Source organism: Microcebus murinus, chromosome 5 (assembly GCF_040939455.1).
Source record: "Microcebus murinus isolate Inina chromosome 5, M.murinus_Inina_mat1.0, whole genome shotgun sequence".
In the NCBI taxonomy this organism is placed as follows: Eukaryota; Metazoa; Chordata; class Mammalia; order Primates; family Cheirogaleidae; genus Microcebus; species Microcebus murinus.
Window position 1 is genome coordinate 15713627 of NC_134108.1, and position 26283 is coordinate 15739909.

At 37.4% G+C, this 26283-nt stretch overlaps 1 protein-coding gene across 3 annotated transcripts in view; it reads left to right on the plus strand.

The window, feature by feature from the left end:
- Positions 1–26021, plus strand: part of LATS1 (large tumor suppressor kinase 1) — a 42073-nt gene extending 16052 nt beyond the window's left edge. For all 3 annotated transcript variants that reach the window (XM_012759705.2, XM_076002872.1, XM_076002873.1), the window contains 6 exons: positions 1576–1723; positions 9973–11486; positions 13871–14453; positions 17230–17412; positions 17979–18085; positions 25328–26021. In XM_012759705.2, the coding sequence (XP_012615159.2) occupies positions 1576–1723; positions 9973–11486; positions 13871–14453; positions 17230–17412; positions 17979–18085; positions 25328–25837 (3045 nt within the window). In that variant the 3' untranslated portion in view covers positions 25838–26021. The remainder of the gene's footprint in view (positions 1–1575; positions 1724–9972; positions 11487–13870; positions 14454–17229; positions 17413–17978; positions 18086–25327) is intronic.
- Positions 26022–26283: the final 262 nt, after the last annotated feature.

Genomic DNA, 26283 nt, shown 5'->3' on the forward strand with positions numbered 1-26283 from the left:
CTTTAAAATTTAGCACTCCTTGATGAATTTTAATTTTGAGCGATTTGTATTATTTTAAATTTGCACATAAAGCGAGACTTAATAATTTGTATTTGTATTATTTGTATTTCATTACAAATTTGTAAAGTTTGGTTGACATAAAATGTGACCACAGTGTACCTTTGTATCAGTTAGGGATTGAGTTTGGTTGCTTTTAACAAAAATCCAAATAATAATAGTTTAAACATGATAGTGATTCAATTTCTATAGCTATCATTGGCTCAGCCTCTTAAAGTTGTCAGAGCTTATGACTCATAAGTCTCTTGAGTTTTACTTCCTGGTGGCAACATGCTCTAGCACAGGTATCATCTGTTGCCTGGGAGACAGGATGCAGGAAGGACTAGTACCTAAGTCAGGCATAGCATAAATTTTCCAGAAACCCTTGTTTCTTCCAACAAAATCAGTAACGTTTTCCAAGAAAGGGAGATGGACCTTAGGTAGGCAACAAGTTTCTACCACAATCTTTTGTTGGTCTCATGTTTATCTCCAGTCATTTCACATAGGGCGATAAGTAGCCTGTTTGTTCACTCATTAGTCTTACTCAGTCATTATTTATATAAAAATGTCATTTGAAATACTGAATCCTCTAGGACAAGTAAGTAGTTACATACCTCTTGAAAAATGCTTGTCAGTATAATTTCTGCATGATAGTGTGTAATTTATGTTTACATATGAATAAAGGATAAGGAGTTGAAGAGGACAACCAGCATTTGAGCTTCAGGCACTATGCTTAGTGCTTTCCATATTTTCTTATTTAATCCTCAGGTCAACTGTGTGAGCTTATTATAGTAGAAGAAACTGAAGCTCTGAAATGTTAAATAATTTGTCAAGGTTCACATGATTCTAAAGTAGAGCTGCTGCAACTCAAACTCAGATCTGACTCCAAGGCCTTTCTTTTTTCCATCATGCTGTCTAACCTCCAGAAGTCTTACATCACATAATCATACTTAGTCTAGGTATTTTCTTCTACCATTTGTCCTAAATTTGCATCCATGTAAATATAATTCTCTGAAAATGAAAACTCTAAGAGGATGAGAACCAGAACTACGTAGTTCTTTTACTAGTATACACAATGGCAAACATGCTTAATATATTATATATTTTATATAATTATATATATAGCTATATATAAAAATGCTTGGATATAGAAAAAAGTAGTTTCTAATATTTTGATTGATGCCTTTTCAACAGTCTGATAGTCTCTGATTCTTTACATAAGGATGAAATAAGAATGAGAAATGATCAGACTCATGTTGCTATGATTGTACCGTACCAAAGAAGTTATTCCTAGAATGGAATAGTAATATGTTACATAAAGGTCAAAGTATTAAAGAAACACTTAAAAGATTTGAAGGTTTATTTTCTTTAGTAATTTGAGATTATACAGGTTTTTTAGTAGTTACAAACAGGACATTAATAATATGGTTGGGGCCCTGTTCTTCATAATTATGAATTTCTCTAGTAGAACTCAGGGTTCTTTCCCTGAGTATTAATTATAAGATTTAATTTTGTTTCTTTTTTTAAACTTCATATCAGGATATGGTTATACAAGCTCTTCAGAAAACTAATAACAGAAGTATAGAAGCAGCAATTGAATTCATTAGTAAAATGAGTTACCAAGATCCTCGGTGGGAACAGATGGCTACAGCAGCTGCCAGACCTATTAATGCCAGCATGAAACCAGGTGATTAACCAAACTTTTTTCTGGTCTCTTCTTTTACTGTATAGTCTTAAAATACTTAAGTATGTCAGATCTTCCTGAATCATGTCACGGAGAAAAAAGTAAATAAAAATATATAAAATAAAATAAATTATTAAAAAAAAATACTTAAATATGTCAAATCTTTGCTCTTAGAAATTGTTAAAAGCATCCCAGTAAATGAAAGTTGCAAATTAAGATAACATTATAGTCTTATACAAAAATGAATTTGAGGATGGGGCCTTCACATTTAAAAGTTAACGGGTAATTCTGATAAGCAGCAATCTAGGTTGAAAAGTACATGATTGATGATGCTGCAACTGACATATATCCTTTTTTCCCTACAAATGCCATCATTCAAATTATTTTTTCCTTTTTAAATTTTTTTCATATTATGAAAGTCATAGAATCATAGAATATTTTGAAAGCAAATAAGAAGAAAACACCACTGTTAATAACCACAATATTTTAATATGTTTTGTTTCCCAGTTTTTTTTCCTGTGGGAAACCTGAATGGATTTGTATAAGTGTATTTTGAAACTTATTTAAACAAAACACAGGATCATACTAAAACCTATGTTATTTACTTAATACACCCATAACTTTCCTTGTCATTCAATGTTTTACAAAATAATTTTAATAGCCACATTGAAATAATATATTACATGCTGTATTTAACCAGTCTCCCATTTTGGACATTTGCCTTGTTTCCGTTTTTTATTTGCCATCATAGACAGCACCACAGAATTACTCTTACAGCTAAATCTTTGTACATACCTGATGATTTCTTAAAAGTAAGTTTTAGAAGACTTATAAAAATGTAAAGGTTTTTTTGGCCGGGTGCAGTGGCTCACACCTGTAATCCTCGTACTTTTGGAGGCCAAGGTGGAAGGATCACTTGAGGCCAGGAGTTTGACACCAGCCTGAGCAAGAGCAAGACCCCATCTCCACAAAAAATAGAAAAATTAGCTGGCTGTGGTGGCACACAGATGTAGTCCCAGCTACTTAGGAGGCTGAAGCAGGAGGATGGTTTGAGCCCAGGAGTTCGAGGCTGCAGTGAGCTATGATGTTGTACATCACTGTGCGCTAGCTCAGGTGACGGATGGCAACCGTGACTCCAAAAAAAAGAGGAAGGTTTTTCATAGATATTGCTGTACAGAAAGGTAGTACCAATGTATATTCTCCCTATCAGTTTACTATGGGAATACCGTCACTTATAAAGCCTGTTTATCATCATTTTTGTCTATTTAATGGCTGTGGAAATAGTATTTTATTTTACATTCACATTTCTTTAATCACTAGTGAGTTTGAATATTTATTGGTTATTTTTTAATTGCCTTTTTAATTCTTTGTTAATCTTTGTGTTTTTTAGTATTTAACTGATTTGTAGGAGGGCTTTATTCATTCAGTACATTTTTATTGGTCAACCATTGTTTCAGGGTCTTTGCTTGGCATTGGGTAAGTTCCTGACCTTTTGTGGAGCTTACATCCTAGTAAGGGAGATCAAATAATCACAGAAATGTAGAATAACAGCTATGTGAGTTTGAATGAAGAGGGGAGAGTTACATGGTATTGTGGACTTATATAATAAAGGGTTTTTTGTTGTTGTTGTTGTTGTTTTTTACCTAATCAAGAAGATGAGAGAAAACCTTCCTAGAAACTGATAGTAGAGCTGATAACTGAAGAAATACAGGAGTTAATGGGGATGAGTTTAGTGAAGAAGAGTGTCCCTATGTGTGGTTCCTTAGGCAGGTTTTGATGCCACGAAGAAATGAAAGTGGCTGGAGCACTGTAAACAGGATCTGAGATGTGACTGGAGAAGTTCATAGGAGCAGGACTTGTATTAATTTTATCCTTAGAGTAGTGGGAAGTTATGGCAGTGTTTCAAGTAGGGTAGTAACGTGATTAGATTTGTGTTGCAGAAAGGTGGCTGCAGTGGATGAGAATGGTGGTAGAGGAGCAAGGGAGGATATGGGGATAGGCTTGATATAGTAGTAGTTCATGGGAAATGAAGGTAATTTGGGCTGAGGAGATGGTGGTGGAGAAAAGTGAATGAATTAAGAGGAATGGGAACAGTAAAATTGATAAGGACTTCATGAATTGATTACCTATGGGGGATGATGCTGGAGAAAGTTGACTCTTAGGTTTTTGGCTTAGAGAAATAGCTGGTAACACCCTACATTAAGAAAGGGAATATTGCGGGAGAACTGGATTTGCTGGGAAAGATCATAAGTCCAATTTTGGACAAAAGGTTGAGTTAGGTTCATTGAATTATCCAAGTGGAGGGGGGATATTAAGTAGGGAGCTGGAGATGTATGTGTGAGCCATGTGTATGACAGAGGTCACCTAAGGGAGATAACATAGATAAAAATGATAAGATGGCCTGCAACCAAGCCTATTATTTAAAGCTGGTAGCAGAGGATAAACCTGCAAAGGAGATAGGAGAATTAGGTAAAAAGGAAGAAAGAAAACCAACAAGGTTTTCGGTGTCTTAGAAGCCAAGGGAAGAGAATGTTTCAAGAAGGGGAGGGAATGGTTAAAAATGCCAAATAGTACTAAGAAAAGATATTGACCAAGATTAGAACTAGAAAATATCTTGTTGGCTTTAGTGACATGGTTTATTAGTTTGCTAGGGTTGCCAAAACAAAATACTAGAACAGGTTGCTTGAACAACAAAGATTTACTTTCTCACAGTTCTGGAAGATAGAATTCCAAGATTAAGTCACAGGCAGGTCTGGTTTCTTCTGAGGCGTCTTTTGGCTCCTAGATGGCTGCCTTCTGGCTGTGTCCTCACATGGTTGTTCCTTTGCATGTGTACATGTCTGGGCTGTGTCTCAGTCCAAATTTCTTCTTATAGGCACACACATCATATTGCATTAGGGCTCACCCTAATGACCTCATTTAACCTTAATTGCAACATGCAGTCACGTTTTGTGGCACTAGGGGGTTAGAACTTCAGCATAAGGATTTTGATGGGGGACACAATTCAGCATGACAAATGGGGGAACTTTTTTCTATCCTGTCATGGGAGCACAATTCAAGTGAGAGTGAGTTGAGAACTAAATGGAATGTGAAGTAGTAAAGAACACAAGTATAACTTCTTTGAGAAGTTTTTCTGTGAGGAGAAAGTGAGAACATTAGCAAGGGTAGTGATTCTCAAACCACTGTGGTGAAGATCTTTGATTTTTTTAAAAAAAATATCTAATTCATGAATTAATTTTTAAAAATACAGTGAAAATAGATTATTAGAAAATTAAAATTTAAAATGACATACAAAATATAAGTTTACACACTTCATTATTAGATTTAACAAACATAAGATTATTTTGTCAAATTTCTGTAGGTTTCTCAGTTCTCACTCAGCTTCCATACTTATCTCATAGAAGGCCAGTATCACTTTGTGGACCAGCACCAGACCAGATAACACCTTGTAGTAGAGGTCTACATATGAGAGTGGAGGGAGAGTCTTTTTTTTTAAGGAAATAAACATATTCAAAAGATGATTTGAAGACTACAGTTAAGAGGATAAAAATAAATATTCAAGAGAGAAGGTTCCTGAGAAGCCAAGAGAAGATAGGATACAAAGCATATGATGAGGGATTATTAGCCTTAGATAGAAAAAGGAATAACCATTTCCTCTAACAGCAGCAAATGGGCCTAGCTTCCATAGAGGAGATGAGGAAGGGAGTTTCTTACATTGTTTTTTAGAGACAGGGTCTCTGTGGCCCAGGCTTGAGTGCAGTGATGCGATCGTAGCTTACTGCAGCCTCAAACTTCTGGGCTCAAGTGATCTTCCCATCTCAGGCTCTGTTGTAGCTAGGATTATAGGCATGAGCCGTAGCACTCAGCAAGGGAATTACTTTCTGATGTCTTCTGTTTTCTTTGAAGTAGTAAATTTTTTTTTTTTTTTTTTGAGATAGAATCTCAGTCTGTTGCCTTGGCTAGAGTGCTGTGGCATCAGCCTAGCTCACAGCAACCTCAGACTCCTGGGCTCAAGCAATCCTCCTGCCTCAGCCTCCCAAGTAGCTGAGACTACAGGCATGTGCCACCATGCCCAGCTAACTTTTTCTATATATTTTTAGTTGTCCAGCTAATTTCTAATTTTAGTAGAGAGAGGGTTTCGCTCTTGCTGAGGCTAGTCTTGAACTCCTGAGCTCAAACGATCCACCTTGGCCTCCCAGTGTGCTAAGATTACAGGCGTGGACTGGGTTTCTTTTTGTTGTTGGAAAATAGCAAGCTCCCACCTCAGGACCTTTAACTAGCCTTAGCCTCATATGTCATCTCAGAGGAGCCTTTTCTGACCACTGAATCTCATCGCCTTTTATCCTCCTGTTACTCTTTATCTTTTGACACCATTTATGTTTCATTCATCACTCTCTGAAGTTACCCTATTTATTTACTTTCATATTGTCTGACTTCTTCCCCAAGAATGTAGGTCACATGGGGCCAAGGATGTTTAAAAGTTCACCAATGTGCTTGGATTGCTTAGAGCAGTACCTGGCATATAGTGGATGCTCAATAAATATTTAGTGAATGGATAGGAGGAGAGGAGAAAAGGAATATAGAGGGAAGAAAAAAGTCATGGAGCATAGATTTAAATTGGACAAAGTATGTCATAGAGAAAGAGGAGGACTGATGAAATAGTTATTATTCTTAGAGATCTTGATGAGGTTGAAGAACTTTTGCAATAGGAATAAAAGAAAAGGGAGAGGAAGTTGTGGTTTAAGAGTATAAACCTTAAGTTCTGCCCTTCTGAAGGAAGAGCAGATATGGGTGATAATCAAAATTTGAAATATGATCTTCAGAGTGACATTTAAAGAGGAGTGGAAAAGGATAGGTCAAGAAACTGAGAGCTGAGGGCAGTGGATGATTCATGCATGTGAATGTTGAGGTCACACAATGATGGCAGGGCTTAGGGGAGACCAAATGCCAAAGTTGTGGGTAAATGAGAAAGCGCAGGTAGGAGCACGTAGGACTGAGTATGGTCTCCACATAGCATGAGCTTCAAAAAAGCTGGCTATGGCTCGTGCGGTGGCTCACACCTATCATCCTAGCACTCTGGGAGGCCGAGGCGGGCGGATTGCTCGAGGTCAGGAGTTCGAAAGCAGCCTCAGCAAGAGCGAGACCCTGTCTCTACTATAAATAGAAAGAAATTAATTGGCCAACTAATATATATAGAAAAAATTAGCCAGGCATGGTGGTGCATGCCTGTAGTCCCAGCTACTTGGGAGGCTGAGGCAGTAGGATCGCTTGAACCCAGGAGATTGAGGTTGCTGTGAGCGAGGCTGATGCCACGGCACTCACTCTAGCCTGGGCAACAAAGCGAGACTCTGTCTCAAAAAAAAAAAAAAAAAAAAAAAAAGCTGGCTAATTTTTGAGAGGACTAGTAAGGACCTGAAAGCATAAATGGTAGAACCCCATCTTTTGGCCCAGTTTATTTTTTAAAGAAAACCTTAATTTCAAAGGGCTGAAAAGGAAGTAATATCAGCAGAAGAAAATCAGCTTTAAGGAGGTGGCAGGAAAGCTTGGAGCTGAGGTTAGTGACATAGGAGCATTTGCTGGTTGTGGAGCAGAGCAGGTCCAGAGAGGGTAGTGGAAAGGTTTGGGAAGTGAGAGAACATGAAGAGCTCTAGGAGAGGCACAGCACAGCAGAGATGGCCTTATACTCTAAAAGCAGGGTGAATGACATGGTGTGTTTTAGCCTTAGCTGACTCATGAGACTGAGTCTGGTGGCCAGAGGACTTCTATGGCTTGCCCAGAATGATGATTTTCCCCGAAGTCACAGACCCTAAATACTGCTCAACCTAGAAGAAAGGGAGTGTTAAACTGTACCTTCTGAACATTTCTCAATTTTTTCTCATATGTGTTATTAAATATATTTTTGCCCAGGATGATGTTTCAAATTTATGAATGTTTCTTATTTGTTTTTTTTTTAATAGTGATAAATGTTTTATGTATTTAGATCTGCACCTTTGTCATCTTGGGAAGGCATTCTCTTTTCTTTTTCTAATTTTTAAAAAATATTTTATTATTAATATTATTATTTTTTAAAAGATTGGCTAGTTCTGTAGAATGGGAAGACATTCTCAAGAGGTACCACAGTATTACTCAGTGTTCACTTTTTTTTTTTTTTTTTTTTTGAGACAGAGTCTCGCTTTGTTGCACAGGCTAGAGTGAGTGCCATGGCGTCAGCCTAGCTCACAGCAACCTCAAACTCCTGGGCTCAAGCAATCCTACTGCCTCAGCCTCCCGAGTAGCTGGGACTACAGGCATGTGCCACCACGCCCGGCTAATTTTTTTTTATATATATATATTAGTTGGCCAATTAATTTCTTTCTATTTATAGTAGAGACGGGGTCTTGCTCTTGCTCAGGCTGGTTTTGAACTCCTGACCTCGAGCAATCCGCCCGCCTCGGCCTCCCAAAGTGCTAGGATTACAGGCTTGAGCCACCGCGCCCGGCCAGTGTTCACTTTTTATTTCTAGTGCTTATATGGTTTCATCTTTAATGTTGAGAACTTTAATCCTTCTGGAATGTATATTTATATATATTATCTTTTTATACCAGTGTACTTTATATATTTTTTAAATGTATCCTATATTTTTTCTAACTGGCGAGACTATTTTAAATACTTCATTTTTTTGTATTGTATATTTTCTTGCTTGTTTCATTTATTTGGAAATTCCATTAAAGACAGACACTATAAAATCCTTTTTTTCACTTATGATTTTGACTCAAAGCTGTAAAATCTATACCTTATTTATCATTCATCTAATTATCACCTACTGTCTTTTACTATTTTAAAAGCCATATTAAAATGTATTGAAAATTAGTAGTTGTATCTGTAAAAATTATCAATGGACATGCCCTTTGGCTCAATAATGCCGTCTTTAATCATCTACAGATACACGTGCATATATATGAAATTATATTTCCATTTATAAATATATACATTAAATATATACATTATATTATGCATATATATAAATTATATCTGCATTTTTTTGTGTATAAAGCAGAAGACTGGAAATACCCCAAATGTCTATCAGTAGAGGAACTTATTAAATAAATCAGGGTACATCCATACAGTGAAAAAACCATGATAACATTTTTTTTAAATGAGGAAACACTTTTTTAAAAAGCGATATGGAATCTTCATTTTTTTAAATGAAAACAAGAAGGCACAATAGTATATATAAGAAATATACTATTGTCTTGTATATCCCTAAATTAAGATGGTATTGGTTGGCTTCAAAGAAGGAAACCATAAGCTGTGGTCCCTAACCCTTGGGCTGCATGCGGCCCATTACCAGTCCATGGCCTGTTAGGAAATAGCTGTGCATCTCCACCTGAGCTCTGCACCACCACACAACCCCTTACCCATGACACCCACACCCCCCATCCCTAGTCCATGGAAAAACTGTCTTCCATGAAACTGGCCGTTGGTGCCAAAAAGGTTGGAGACCACAGGGCTAAGGGACAGAGGTGGGTATCATTTTGTACTTTGTGAATTTTGAGCCATGAGTATATTACCTAGTCAAAAATAAATAAAATTTTAGGGCCGGGTGTGGTGGCTCACGCCTGTAATCCTAGCACTCTGGGAGGCCGAGGCAGGCGGATTGCTTGAGGTTAGGAGTTCGAAACCAGCCGGAGCAAGAGGGAGACCCTGTCTCTACTATAAATAGAAATAAATTAATTGGCCAACTAGTATATATAGAAAAAATGAGCCGGGCATGGTGGTGCATGCCTGTAGTCCCAGCTACTCGGGAGGCTGAGGCAGGAGGATCGCTTGAGCCCAGGAGTTTGAGGTTGCTGTGAGCGAGGCTGACGCCACGGCAAAAACTCTAGCCTGAGCAACAAAGTGAGACTGTCTCAAAAAAAAAAAAAATTAAGATAAATAAATAAATAAATAAATAAATAAAATTTAAAAAGGTAAAATGAAACTACTTGCTAAAATTTTATTTGTAGGATGTTTTTTGCTAAATTGAACTAATTAACATATGCATCAACTCATCATTTTTTTGTGGTGAGAACACTGAAAATCTCAGCAGTTTTCAAGAATATAATACATTAACTATAGTCACCATTTTTTATAATAGATCTCTTGAACTTACTCTTATTTTTATAATTCTTGAAAGAGAATTGAACATCATTTAGTGTCAATTGCAAGCTAAATTTTTAAAAAATAAGAGATTGAAAACATGTTTGGTTTTCTTTTGTCTTTTATGATCATAGGGAGTGTGCAACAATCAGTTAACCGCAAACAAAGCTGGAAAGGTTCTAAAGAATCCTTAGTTCCTCAGAGACATGGCCCACCACTAGGAGAAAGTGTGGCCTATCATTCCGAAAGTCCCAACTCGCAGACAGATGTGGGAAGACCTTTGTCTGGATCTGGTATAACAGCATTTGCTCAAGCTCACCCTAGCAACGGACAAAGAGTAAACCCACCACCACCACCTCAAGTAAGGAGTGTCACTCCTCCGCCACCTCCAAGAGGCCAAACTCCCCCTCCAAGAGGTACAACTCCACCTCCCCCCTCATGGGAGCCAAACTCTCAAACAAAGCGCTATTCCGGGAACATGGAATATGTAATCTCCCGAATCTCCCCTGTTCCACCTGGGGCATGGCAGGAAGGCTATCCTCCACCACCTCTTAACACTTCCCCCATGAATCCCCCTAATCAGGGACAGAGAGGCATAAGTTCTGTTCCTGTTGGCAGACAACCAATCATCATGCAGAGTTCTAGCAAGTTTAACTTTCCACCAGGGAGACCTGGAATTCAGAATGGTAGTGGTCAGACTGAGTTTATGATACACCAAAATGTTGTTCCTGCTGGCACTGTGAATCGCCAGCCACCCCCTCCATATCCTCTGACCCCAACTAATGGACAAAGCCCTTCTGCTCTACAAACAGGGGGATCTGCTGCTCCTTCATCATATACAAATGGAAATATTCCTCAGTCTATGATGGTGCCAAACAGAAATAGTCATAACATGGAACTATATAACATTAATGTACCTGGACTGCAAACAAATTGGCCTCAGTCATCTTCTGCTCCAGCCCAGTCATCCCCGAGTGGTGGGCATGAAATCCCTACATGGCAACCTAACATACCAGTGAGGTCAAATTCTTTTAATAACCCATTAGGAAATAGAGCAAGTCACTCTGCTAATTCTCAGCCCTCAGCTACAACAGTCACTGCAATTACACCAGCTCCTATTCAACAGCCTGTGAAAAGCATGCGTGTATTAAAACCAGAGCTGCAGACTGCTTTAGCACCTACACACCCTTCTTGGATACCACAACCAACTCAAACTGTTCAACCCAGTCCTTTTTCTGAGGGTACCACTTCAAATATGACTGTTATGCCACCTGTTGCTGAAGCTCCAAACTATCAAGGTCCACCACCACCTTATCCAAAACACCTGCTACACCAAAATTCATCTGTTCCTCCATATGAATCAATCAATAAATCTAGCAAAGAGGATCAGCCTAGCTTGCCCAAGGAAGATGAAGGTGAAAAGAGTTATGAAAATGTTGATAGTGGGGACAAAGAAAAGAAACAGATTACAACTTCACCTATTACCGTTAGGAAAAACAAGAAAGATGAAGATCGAAGAGAATCTCGTATTCAAAGTTATTCTCCTCAGGCATTTAAATTCTTTATGGAGCAACATGTAGAAAATGTACTCAAATCTCATCAACAACGTCTACATCGTAAAAAACAGTTAGAGAATGAAATGATGCGGGTAAAACCTTTTAAAATGTCCATTTTTATACATGTTATCTGTTTGCTTTATGTTTATTTTAAAATATTGTGTTCCAGTATTTTTTATAGCTAAATATATTATCAATTACAGAATTTAAAAGTGAGTAAAAATACTAAATACTGTAGTATTTCAAGATTTACTAGAATTCCATATAATAAAGTTCTTATCTAAATTAAGAAAAATACAATTTAGAGTATACAGTTTACATATACATAATCTCTTTATATGGAAATTGGAGCAAGGGTTGTTTCCTAGGTTTTACAATTAACTTACAACATTTAAGAATAAGGTAGGAATATCTGGGTCCCATCTCTTGATAAATATATGAAACATTTCTTTTTATTTATAAGTTCTTGTGTTTATAGCTTTATTCATCACATAGGTCTTATTAGAAAGTGTCAGAGTTCTCCCTTTAGTTATTTCTCCCTTCTAATTTCATTTTTATAATGCACTGGAGAAATGTGCTGAAATTATTAAGTCAAAGTGTATTAAAAAGGAGATCAAAATATTAATAAGTAAACACTCACTTGAATCTGTGTTGTGTTTACAGATAGATCTCTTCACTAGATATTACGGGAACACTATCATCATCATCATTATTTTTATCATATACTTAGAATTCAAAGATTTGACTCCTAATCTTACTTCTGTCACTCAGAATCTAAGAGGCTTAAATTTGTGATTAAACTTCTTTACCTAATTGAGAGAACCATTCTTTTAAAATGATTTTTCCAAATCTGATTTTATAATATTATTCTTACTATAAATTGAGTTTTCTTAGATGAGAAATGTCGTGATAATCTCTATGACTTATCCATATTTTAGTTCTTAGGATTTCTTACTAAAGTCTATCTGTATGTATTTTCTTAGTTTATTTTTCCTTTTTCCTCTTCACTTTCACTAATAGCTGATTTAAACTTTTATGGTGTTGGAAGCTTTGCTGACTTCTGTAGCCTCCATTACTGTGTAGGCAAGTAAGATTTTAAGAGAAACAGTTCTAAGTTTGGCATGCCACCCTTCTTAAAAGATTTTGCATGTAAATGTGCATCCTAACAGAAGCATGAGGTTGCTATATTTTAGTCTTGCATTTCTAGAATTAGACCTTTTTCAAGGGAATTCCTTTCTATTTAAACCCTCTAATTCTTTAATTAGCCAAAACAAACTGTCCCTCCCTTCTAAAAACAGGAATTCCATATCTACTTAGAAGTTGGTTTTTGTTTTTATCTGTTTTTGATATCTTTATAAGTTATACTATTATTTAAAATATTCCAGGCCGGGCGCGGTGGCTCACGCCTATAATTCTAGCACTGGGAGGCCGAGGCTCGCAGATGCTCAAGGTCAGGAGTTCGAAACCAACCTGAGCAAGAGCAAGACCCTGTCTCTACAAAAAATAGAAAAGAAATTAATTGGCCAACTAAAAATATATAGAAAAAATCAGCCAGGCGTGATGGTGTGTGCCTATAGTCCCAGCTACTCAGGAGGCTGGGATAGTAGGATCGCTTGAGCCAAGGAGTTTGAGGTTGCTGTGAGATAGGCTGAGGCCACGGCACTCTGGCTCTGGGCAACATAGTGAGACTCTGTCTCAAAAAAAATAATAAAACATAATAAAACATTCCAAATAATGTTTCCAATAAAACATTCCAAAATACCTAAAAGATACTTTGTAACCAAGCATGTTGTTCCTTTTAAATAAAGTAGGAGAAATCCTTTGCATTTTGTGTTAGTGTTTGGCTGTGAGTCCCACCTTTACTCAGATGCCCTGAGAAAGACAAAAGGAAAGACTATTAATGACTATTATAGTAAGAAAAGTCTTACTATTATAGTAAGAAAAGTCTCCATTTATTGAGAATGGAGAAAAGGGTTAGTGGGTTAGAGAAGGCATTTTATTATTCTTAATACATCAGTTTTTTAGAATAAGTAAGCCTGGAGTGGAAGTGGGAACAATATTTTATGCCTAGGCATTCCACAAAGAGAAGCATATGATGAAGGCAATTAAATCATATAATTTGTGGCGAATATGCATGGAGAGATAGATGAAGATGCATGTTAACAGATGCTTATACATTGGGAACATTTTTGTGAGTGAATTAGAGAAGAGTAGAAAGCTATTGGTGTCCTCTTCTTGCTCTCCACAGCTAAATTTGTATATATACTCACCTTGTATATCCTATTAACTACCTCTTAAGCTGCACTTTTGATCTTTAATTTTCTCTGAAATGTATTCTAGATTTCTAACATGCTTTATTAAAAATTTTATGCATTTAACCTTTAAACATATGCCTGAATTTTTTCTCTAAGCTATTTCTTAATATTCAATATTGAAGAAGATAATTCTTCATTTAACATCTAGTTTATTTGCCTAGGTTGGATTATCTCAAGATGCCCAGGATCAAATGAGGAAGATGCTTTGCCAGAAAGAGTCTAATTACATCCGTCTTAAAAGGGCTAAAATGGACAAGTCTATGTTTGTAAAGATAAAGACACTAGGAATAGGAGCATTTGGTGAAGTCTGTCTAGCAAGAAAAGTAGATACCAAGGCTTTGTATGCAACAAAAACTCTTCGAAAGAAAGATGTTCTGCTTCGCAATCAAGTCGCTCATGTTAAAGCTGAAAGAGATATCCTGGCTGAAGCTGACAATGAATGGGTAGTTCGTCTATATTATTCATTCCAAGATAAGGACAATTTGTACTTTGTAATGGATTACATTCCCGGGGGTGATATGATGAGCCTATTGATTAGAATGGGCATCTTTCCAGAAAATCTGGCACGATTCTACATAGCAGAACTTACCTGTGCAGTTGAAAGTGTTCATAAAATGGGTTTTATTCATAGAGATATTAAACCTGATAACATTTTGATTGATCGTGATGGTCATATTAAATTGACTGACTTCGGCCTCTGCACTGGCTTCAGATGGACACATGATTCTAAATACTATCAAAGTGGTAAGTAAACTCATAAAATTTAGTTTGTTCATAATAATGTAATTTAGTAATGCAATAAAACATGAGATGGGGCCGGGCGTGGTAGCTCACGCCTGTAATCCTAGCACTCTGGGAGGCCAAGACGGGCGCTCAAGGACAGGAGTTTGAAACCAGCCTGAGCAAGAGTGAGACCCCGTCTCTACTATAAATAGAAAGAAATTAATTGGCCAACTAATATATATAGGAAAAAAATTAGCCGGGCATGGTGGCACATGCCTGTAGTCCCAGCTACTTGGGAGGCTGAGGCAGTAGGATCACTTGAGCCCAGGAGTTTGAGGTTGCTGTGAGCTAGGCTGATGCTATGGCACCCACTCTAGCCTGGGCAACAAAGTGAGACTCTATCTCAAAAACAAAACAAAACAAAACAAAACATGAGATGGATCATCACTGGATGGGAGCCAGAAGGTCTTGACTATGTTGCGTAAACTTCGTTGAATCCTTTAGGTATTTAGACTTATAAAATGAAAGAAAATGTTAGATTTGATTATTTCTAAATATCTTTAATATTTTTGAGTGAAACCCTTTACCTTTGAAATATGTCCATGTTTTAAAAATAATTTTTAAATGAAGCCCCATATCCACCATTCAGTTTCAGAACTAGATTTTCAGTACTTTAGAAGCCCCAAAACAATCACTCCCTTTCTTTCCTCTACAGAGATAACCATTATTTCAGAACTTTGTAATCAGTATTTTACTTTTCTCTGTACTTTTACCACATATGTATATATCCCTGAACAATACATTATTTCATTTTGCCTACTCTTGAACCTATATTTAAATGTAATCATTCTATATGTATTCTTCTGTGTTGACTTCCTTTATATGTTTGAGGTTCCTCCATGTTATCACATGTAATATTTTCACTGCTATTTAGGATTCCGTTGTGTGACTATTACACAACTTACTTAACCCTAAACACTTTATATACATGACTCCATGTAATCCTCACAATGACATTGTGAGGCAGGATGAAGAAAGTGAGGCCTAGTTAAATGAAGTAACTTGCCCAAGGTCAGACAGAAATTAAGTGTAAGGGCTAGGCTTTGAACCCGTTTGTCTGATTACAGGGCCCATGTTATTTCTACTACACCACACTGCCTCACCAAGATTCCTTCAAGCGCTATTGGAAGTGTAAGTTGATCTAACATTTGTTGAATACTTACTATGTACTAGGTGCTTTACATACAGTATATTCTAATTTAATGCTCATAACAGTTCTCTGAGGTAAGTATTATTAGCCTCCTGTGCTTCTGTGAACACAGTAGATTGACATTAAATGGATAGAATTGAGACATTTGAACCAACTTTAATGTTTGACATAATAGAATTTAGTGTCTCCCCAGATTCACCAGAATTATTGCTTGGGGCTTTTCTTAAATATATGATCCCTAGGCTCTATTCCAGTCTTTTGATTAAAAATCTTCATTGGAGGATAGAAATCATATTTTAATCAAACATCCCATATGATTGTTACAGTTAGGTTAATTTCAGACACATTTTTCTAGGTGACCTCATCCTATTATGGCTTTAAATACCATCTATATGTCAGCGACTTCCAAATCTCTCTCTCTAGAAATGGTTTCCCTGAAATTTCTATATCAAATTGCTTCCTGAATATCGTCCCATGGATTTCAAATAGGCCTTTCAGGCTTACTATTGCCAATAAAGAGCTCTTTATTACCACTCCCATGTCTGCTCCCTTCCAGCGTCCCTCATCTTAGTACCTCGTGCTACCACCACCCACCTAGTTATTCTGATTCTTTTTTTCCCATGCCCTCATGTCTAATTTATCAGTAAGTCCTGTTTACTCCAGATCTAAAATATATCCTGAATCTATTCACTTCTCTCCAGCTCTAGTGACTCCTAGTCCCAGATTACCTATAATGGACTCTTAACTGCTCTCTTTTTTGACTCTTCTCTTCCCTATAATCTGTTCTCTTTACACCAACCAGAGTTTTCTTTTGATTGTAAGAATAAATCAGATCTTGTCATCCTCTTGCTTCAAACACTCCAGTATCATTTCACTATACTTGGAGTAAAAGGCAAACCACTTCTGTTGTTTGCAAAACCTAGGTGCAATGGCTCCTGCTCCATTTCCTACCATTCTCCCCTTTATCAGCTGCACTGGTCCTCACTCTGTTGATGTTGTTTCTGTATGGAATGCCTTGCCCTGATTTTCAAATGGTTGAGTCCCTCTTGATTGTTTACATCTTAGCAGATGTCACCTTCTCAGTCTCCACTAGCTATTCAGTGTAATGTAGCTGTCCAGTCACATTTGTCACATCGAACTGTGTTGATTCTCTGTGTAGGATACATTGCTATGTGTCTTATATATGTAGTTGTGATTCTTTCCGTACTGCTTGAGAAAAGAACTTCGTCTGTCTTATATGTCACTATTATTTATTGAAGAAATGAAACACTCATCTAATTTATTTGAAAATTTGTCTAGAGTAGTAACGGGGAATGGTCTGAATAACAAATTCTTAATCTACTTATGACTTATATTGTTATCATTTAACATTGAATAAATTACTGAATCTTAGGCTAATTTTATTTAGTGTAAAACTTACCTATTGGTATCTCAGAAAGCAGGTGACTTGGCATACATTGTATCTTAGTTTGTTCCACAACTAGGGAGAATGTTGTTAATTCTAAACCATGATGTCAAAACATAAAACAGACTAGGTTTACTCTTGTCCTTGTTGCTTTTAATTATTTGTTTATTTTTACTGTACAGGTGACCATCCACGGCAAGATAGCATGGATTTCAGTAATGAATGGGGTGATCCCTCAAACTGTCGATGTGGAGATAGACTGAAGCCACTAGAGCGGAGAGCTGCGCGCCAGCACCAGCGATGTCTAGCACATTCTTTGGTTGGGACTCCCAATTATATTGCACCTGAAGTGTTGCTACGAACAGGTAAAGCATTTGTCTCATAAATAATAGGCCTTTAGGCTGGGCGCAGTGGCTCACGCCTGTAATCCTAGCACTCTGAGAGGCCGAGGCGGGCGGATTGCTTGAGGTCAGGAGTTTGAAACCAGCCTGAGCAAGAGCGAGACCCCGTCTCTACTATAAATAGAAAGAAATTAATTGGCCAAATAATATATATAGAAAAAATTAGCCGGGCATGGTGGCACATGCCTGTAGTCCCAGCTACTCGGGAGGCTGAGGCAAAAGGATTGCTTGAGCCCAGGAGATTGAGGTTGCTGTGAGCTAGGCTGACGCCACGGCACTCACTCTAGCCTGGGCAACAAAGTGAGACTCTGTCTCAAAAAAAAAAACAAAAAACAAACAAACAATAAAAAAAAATAATAGGCCTTTAGACCAGCCCATACTTATACTAGAGTATACCTTATTTTTTAGGTTTATAATAAATAAAGTATTAATTTTATAGTATAAATTGGAAATTTAATGTTAATTTTGATTGTATTCTCAGTACTTTTTAAGTGCTTATGAATAACTGTAACTTTGATATCTTATTTTAGGATACACACAGTTATGTGATTGGTGGAGTGTTGGTGTTATTCTTTTTGAAATGTTGGTGGGACAGCCTCCTTTCTTGGCACAAACACCATTAGAAACACAGATGAAGGTAAGATATAGAATCTGTATCAAAGGAATTGTCACAAAGTCCCTGCACCATAGTACTTCATTTATTGGTACTTCATTCACTTAGAGCATCTTAATCTAAAGAATGAACTTGTAAATGAACACACTAAAATTGAATGTATAAATTCTAATCTCCATTGGCCTACTGTCATCATATGCTTCCTCACTCACACACTGTACTCACATTTATTCTCATAAAGATCTTTAGTCCCTTTTGAAGATTTATTACAATTTACTCCTTGTCAGTCACTATCTTCTGGCTTTGCGCATTCTAGCCTGAAACTACAAATAAATGTCTGTATCTCCATTTGAAAATGCCTCTGGCTCTTAAATGAGAAGCCTCCATAATTTTGACCATACACTGTCCCATTTAAAACCCTTTAGTGACTCCTTTGTGAGTTAAAGTCCAAATTTGCCCTTTGTTCCTTTGTTCATACCATTTCCTCTCTCTGGAATGTCTTACTTCCTTCTGTCCTATCTTCTACAACCATCCCTCCTTTCTGATTAACTCTTTTTATTTTTTGAGACAGAGTCTTGCTCTGTTGCCCAGGCTAGAGTGCAGTGGCATCAGTCTAGCTCACAGCAACCTAAAACTCCTGGGCTCAAGCAATCCATCTGCTTCAGCCTCCCGAGTAGCTGGGACTACATACCTGGTTAATTTTTTCTATATATTTTTTTGTTGGCCAGCTAATTTCTTTCTATTTTTAGTAGAGATGGGATCTTGCTCTTGCTCAGGCTGATCTCCAACTCCTGAGCTCAAATCATCCTCCCGCCTCAGCCTCCCAGAGTGTTAGGATTACAGGCGTGAGCCACTGTGCCCGGCCTCTGATTGACTCTCGATTATTTCTGATTCTTGATTCTTAATTAACTCTTGATTCTTCTTAATTATTCCTTGAGAGTATACTGAGATATCTCTTCTTTGATTTCCTTCTCCCCTCAAGCTATAACTTTGTCATTGCATTTAATATATTTTAAAACTTCTAGAATTTCTTGTAGTACAGGTCTCCTGGTAATATATTCTCTCAGGAATATCTGAAAGTATCCTTATTTTGCCTTCATTTTAATATGTATATTTGTACATAGATATACACACATACACACACATTTATGTAAGTATATATGCATATCTGTGTGTGTGAGAGAGAAAGAAATTGTATGCTTTCTCCTTAAGGTTGAAAACAAGGCACGGATGTCCACTTTCACCAATCTTATGTTCTTAGAAGTCTTAGTCAGTGCAGTATAGCAATGGAAAGAAATAAAAGGCAAGACTGGAAGGGAAGAAAGAAAAACTTCCCCTGTTCACACATGACATAATTTTCTATATAGAAAATCTCAGGTAATCTACAAAAAACTTACAGGACTAATAAGTAAGTTTAGGAAGGTTGTAGTTTACAAGGATAACACATAAAAATAAATTGTATTTCTATATTCAAACAACGAACAACTGGAAGCTGAAATTTAAAAACAATAACATTTCAATAGCTTCCCCCAAATGAAATACTTAGGTATAACTGTAACAACATGAACAAGCTCTGTATGCTGGCAACTGCAAAATACTGCTAAAAGAAATGAAAGAGCTAAATAAAGGCCGGGCGTGGTGGCTCACGCCTGTAATCCTAGCACTTTGGGAGGCCGAGGAGGGCAGATTGCTGAAGGTCAGGAGTTCAAAACCAGCCTGAGCGAGACCCCGTCTCTACCAAAAATAGAAATAAATTAATTGACCAACTAAAAATATATATACAAAAAATTAGCTGGGCGTAGTGGCGCATGCCTGTAGTCCCAGCTACTCGGGAGGCTGAGGCAGTAGGATCGCTGAGCCCTGGAGATTGAGGTTGCTGTGAGCCAGGCTGACGCCATGGCACTCACTCTAGCCTGGGCAACAAAGTGAGACTCTGTCTCCAAAAAAAAAAAAAAAAAAGAAAAGAAATGAAAGAGCTAAATAAGTGAAGACACACACCATGTTCATTGATTGGAAGACTCAACATAGTCAAGCTATCAATTCTCCCCATATTTATACATTTAACTCAATGCCAATCAAAATCCCAGAAAGATATTTTATAGATATGGATGAGCCAATTCTAAAATTTATATGGATGGATACTAGAAGTAGAATAGCAAAAATAATTCTTAAAAAGAACAAATTTTAAGGAATCAACTGCCTGATTTTAAGATTTACTGTAAACCTATAGTAATTCAGACAGTGTGGTATTGGCAAAAGGACACAGATATAGATCAATGGAACAGAATAAAGAATGTAGACATAGGACCACACCAACATGGCCGTTTGATCTTTGACAGAGGTACAAATGGGCTCGGCATAGTGGCTCACACCTATAATCCTAGCACTTAGGGAGGCTGAGGTAGTAGGATCACTTGTGGCCAGTTTGAGACCAGCCTGAACAACATAGCAAGACCTGGTCTCTACAGAAAAATGTAATAATTAGCCAGGCATTGCGGGGCACACCTGTAGTCCCAGTTACTCAGGAGGCTGAGGGAAGATGATTGCTTGAGCCCAGGAGTTTGAGGTTGCAGTGAGCTACGATGACATAATTGTAGTCTAGTACAGGCAACAGAGCAATACCTTGTCTCAAAAGTAAAACAAAAACAAAAAGGTGTAGATGGAAAAGGACAGTTTTTCAGCAAATGGTATTGGAAAAATTGGTTAGCCATATACAAAAAAACCTGAATCTCAACTGACCTCACACCTTATACAAAGACTAACTCAAAATGGATCATACATACAGAGATAAAGCATAAAGCTATAATACTTTCCAAAGAAAACATAGAAGAAAAATCTTTGTGGGCTAGGGTTAGGTGAAGAGTACTTATACTCTGGGAGGACAAGGTAGGAGGATTGCTGGAGGTCAGAAATTCAAGACAAGCCTGAAAAAGAGCGAGAAAAATAGAAAAAATTAGCCCACGCCTGCATTCCCAGTTACCTGGGAGGCTGAGGCAGGTAGATCACTTTAGCCCAGGAGTTTGAGGTTGCAGTGAACTGTACCGGGGGTGACACAGTGAGACTTTGCACTCTACCTGGGGTGACAGAGTGAGACTGTCTCAAAAAAAAAAAAAAATTATGATCCATAAAAGAGAAAGTTGATCAGAATTAAAACTTTCACACTACCAAATATGCAGTCAAGAGAATGAAAAGACAAGGTACAGACTGGGAGAAAATATTTGCAAATCACATATCCAAAACAAAAAGCTTTTATCTACAATATATAAAGAACCCTCAAAACTCAATGGTAAGAAAATAGACAACCCAAGCCAGTGTCTTGACAGATTTCCTTAAATGTCTGCGTCAAAAAAAAGAAAAGTGAGGCCAGGTGTGATGGCTCATGCCTGTAATCCTAGCAGTTTGGAAGGTTGAGGCAGGAAGATTGCCTGAGATCAGGAGTTTGAGACCAGCCTGAGCAACATAGTGAGACCCCATCTCTACAAAAATAGAAAAATTAGCTGGGCATGGTAGCCATGCCTGTAGTCTCAGCTACTCTAGAGGCTGAGGCAGGAGGATCACTGGAGCCCAAGAGTTTAAGATTACAGTGAGCTATAATGATGCCCCTGCACTCTTGCCTGGGAAATAGAGGGAGACCCTATCTCAAAAAAAAAAAAAAAAAAAGAAAAAAAGAAAAGTGTGTCTGTCTCTTTTAAATCTTCCAAAGGGATATGAAATAAAGGCAGTCATCTGGGATGGTCCTTAGGGGAATCACCAAGACCAACCAAAGCGCACAGCCTCAAAGTTTTGGAGGAAGAGGTTCTTATTGCCCGTCCTGGCACTAAACAGCTTCTCCAGGAAGGCAGGCTGTGGTCTCCATGACCACAGTGGGCCTATGGAATGGTAGATGGTAGTGGGTTCACACATGCTGTTGTCTTACCAAATTCTAACAGCCTCCCTTCATGAAGCACCCCCCTGGTTGCTGTTAAGGGTCTGGTTGGGTTCTAGAGTTCCAAAATAGTTTATTCTGATGATGTTTTTCCAGTTTAATAACTGTTTTTATGGCAGACCTTAGACACAGGGCTTTTTTCTGTGACATCTCCCAATACTGTGTTTTCCTTTTTTTTTTTCCTTTCTCACTTTAAATCAAAATCTATATACTGTGTTTTTGAAATTTAATTTTATTTATTTGATTATTATTATTTTAGAGACAGGGATCTTACAATATTGCCTGGGCTGGCCTCAAACTTCTGGGCTGAAGAGATCCTCCTGCTTCAGCCTCCTGAGTAGCTAGAACTATAGGGATGGGCCACTGCACCTGGCTTCTACTGTGTTTTTGACCCTTATCTCTTTGTATAGTCTTTTTTTTTTTTTTGAGACAGAGTCTCGCTTTGTTTCCCAGGCTAGAGTGAGTGCCGTGGTGTCAGCCTAGCTCACAGCAACCTCAAACTCCTGGGCTCAAGCGATCCTTCTGCCTCAGCCTCCCGAGTAGCTGGGACTACAGGCATGTGCCACCATGCCCGGCTAATTTTTTCTATATATATTATTTGGCCAGTTGATTTCTTTCTATTTTATAGTAGAGACGGTGTCTCGCTGTTGCTCAGGCTGGTTTCGAACTCCTGACCTCGAGCAATCCGCCCGCCTCGGCCTCCCAGAGTGCTAGGATTTCTTTGTATAGTCTTGTTTGTAGTTGCTCTAGTAACTACAAAATACATACTGAGTTTTCATTGTCTGCTCAGACTTGATTTTTTACCACTTCATGTTCTACATAGAATCTTACTACCATGTCGGTCCCTTTGTTCTCTACTCTTTATGTTGTTGTTATTTTATATATTACATCTACATATGTTTAAAACCTCCTCCAACAATGTAATAGCTTGTGCTTTCAACCATTAAATTACTCTAAAGAACTCGATGGGAAGAATAGTCATCATATTTTCCTGTGTATTTAGTATTTTCTTTGCTTCTCCTGTATTCCTGATGTTTTAAGATTCCTTCTATATTATATATCTATATATATATATTATATATCTTCAGATGTAAGAACTTACATCTGAAGAACTTTCTTAAGTAAATATTTTAGAGCAGTTTTGTTGGCAACAGATTCTATTAATTTTTCTTCATTTGAGAATGTCTTTATTTCACCTTCCTTAGGATATTACCACTTGGTATACAATTCCACGTTTCAGTTCTTGCAGCACTTTAAAATGTCCACTTCCTTCTGTCCTCCGTAATTTGATGAAACATCTGCAGTCATTCAGATCCCTCAAGTGATGCGTCATTTTTTTCTGGCTGCTTTCAATAATTTTTCTTTGTCTTTAGTTTTCAGTATTGTAATTATGATATGTCTGGGCATAGATTTGTTAGGGTTTATGCTATTTGGTTTTCACTGAGCATCTTGAATGCTGAGCATCTTGTACATTTATGTCTCTCATCAGATTTGAGGAGTATTCAACCATCACATCTTCAAATATTTTTCTGTACCACACATTTTTTCCTCTTGTGATTTTAATCACAAGAATGTTAGGCCTTTAGGTATAATCCTGTAGATTCCAGAGGTTCTGCTCATATCTTAAATCTTTATTCTCTCTGCTATTCAGATTACATAATTTCTATCAACCTGTCTTCAAGTTCACTGACTCTTTCCTCTGGTATCTCCATTCCACTATTGAGCCCATCCACTAAATTTTTTATTTTGGTAATTTTTCAGTTCTAAAATCTTCAGTTTCTTTCCTGAGACTTTTTCATTTCATGAGTGTTCACCCTTATTTGAAACATTTTTGTACAATGGCTACTCTAAAGTCTTTGTCAGATAATTCTAATATCTGTGTCCTCTCAATACTAACTTTCTTTTTCTATGACTTAAATTTTCCTGGTTCTCTGTGTGCCAAGCAATTTTGGATTATATCCTGCATATTTTGAATGTTATGAGACTCTGAGTCTTGTTTGAATCTTATGGAGAATGTTGACATTGTTTTGACAGGCATTAAACCTGGTTGGATTCAGGCCACAAGTTCCAACCAGCCTTTTGTGTTTTGTGATTTCAATGTCAGTTTTATTTTCAAAGCCTTTTCAATGCTAGGTAGATTTCTCCCTAGGCTGTGGTCTGTTCCTTTGTTCAATTCTCAAAGTCTTCAGTTATGCTCTTTAGGATTAGATCCATATGGGTACAGTTTGGAGGGTGAGCCCACTAGTTCATAAATAACATTATGGGGTCAGTTTCCCAAGCTCCTCCTTGTCTAGGATGACCCTTATACTTTCTAGTTCCCTAAGGCTCCCTTTTTCAGTTCTCTGACCAGAAAATAAGGATTTATTTATCTCACTTCACCACACATCTTGTAACTGAGCCTGCATCCAGGACAAGGTGGCAAGAGGACAGAGAAAACAAGCAACAAAGCTTGGGGCTTTATTTCCCTGCCTCCAAGAGTTCAGGGGAAGAGACTAGGTAGGCTGGCTTTACTTTACTTATTCATTCCATTTTATTTAAAAACAGAACAAAGATTTATTAAACATCTAGTAATTTTGTGCCAGGCAGTTTGCCAAGCATTGGGAAGTACGAAGACAATTAAAACATGGTCCCTTGCCTTAATAGAATTTCGCACCCCCAGCCAGGCATGTGGCTCATGCCTATAACCCTAGTGCTTGGGAGGCTGAGGCGGGAGGATCACTTGAGGTCAGGAGTTCGAGACCAGCCTGAGTAAGAGCGAGACCCCCGTCTCTACTAAAAATAGAAAGACTTAGCTGGGCATGGTGGTACTTGCCTGTAGTCCCAGCTACTCGGGAGGCTGAGGCAGGAGGATCACTTCAGCCCAGGAGTTTGAGGTGGTTGAACTGGGCTGACGCCATGGCACTCTAGCCCTATCAACAGAGTGAGACTCTGTCTCAAAAAAAAACCCAAAAGAATTTTATATCCCAGCAGAAGGACTCAGACATATATATAGGTACCACAAAGTATTAGAAATACTATGATTGAAATATATGGTGCAGTGGAGGCAGAGTGGAAGGTAGTTGAAGTGGTGATTTCTACTAGAGGTAGAAGACACTGCCAAGGGAGACAAAAACTTACAGTAAGTCTTGTAGTGTTAGTATAAGTTGCCTGGAGAGGAGAGGATAGGAGAAAAAGTTATTTTCCACCAGCAGTGATTAATTATTAAAAGTATGGAAGGTGAATTACCATGCAATTTATTTAAAATACACAAATAGTCTAGTAAGACTTTTGTATAAATCTTGGAGAAAATTTTTGTTTTTCTAATTTATTTCTTCCCTCCTAATTTTTAAAAATCTTTAAAGGTTATCAACTGGCAAACATCTCTTCACATTCCACCGCAAGCTAAACTGAGTCCTGAAGCTTCTGATCTTATTATTAAACTTTGCCGAGGACCAGAGGATCGCTTAGGCAAGAATGGTGCTGATGAAATAAAAGCTCATCCATTTTTTAAGACAATTGATTTCTCTAGTGACCTGAGACAGCAGTCTGCTTCATACATTCCTAAAATCACACACCCAACAGATACGTCAAATTTTGATCCTGTTGATCCTGATAAGTTATGGAGTGATGATAATGAGGAAGAAAACGTAAATGACACTCTCAACGGATGGTATAAAAATGGAAAGCATCCTGAACATGCTTTCTATGAATTTACCTTTCGAAGATTTTTTGATGACAACGGCTACCCATATAATTATCCAAAGCCTATTGAATATGAATACATTAATTCACAAGGCTCCGAGCAACTGTCAGATGAAGATGATCAACACACAGGCTCAGATATCAAAAATCGAGATCTAGTATATGTTTAACTCGCTAGTAAGTAATTGTAGTAAGGATTTGCAAAGGGGCCTGAAATGGAAGGTTTTTTGAGGTTCTGACAGTAAAATTATGCAAGTGTGACAGAGCTATGTATCTGTGCTCTGTGTACAATATCTTATTTTCCTAAATTATGGGAAATCCTTTTAAAATGTTAATTTATTCCAGTCTTTTAAATCAGTAATTTAGAAAAAAAAAAGTTATAAGGAAAGTAAATTATGAACTGAATGTTATAGTCAGTTCTTGGTACTTAAAGTACTTAAAAACAAAAAATAGTGCTTTGTTTAATAAAAGGAGAAGCTTTGTTTATCTATTTGTATATATGCTAAATAATTTTAAAAGACAAGAGTTTTTGAAATTTTTTTGAAAGACAGTTTAGTTTTATCTTGCTTTAACCAAATATAAAACATATTCCACATTTACAGAGCTTTTCTTTCCC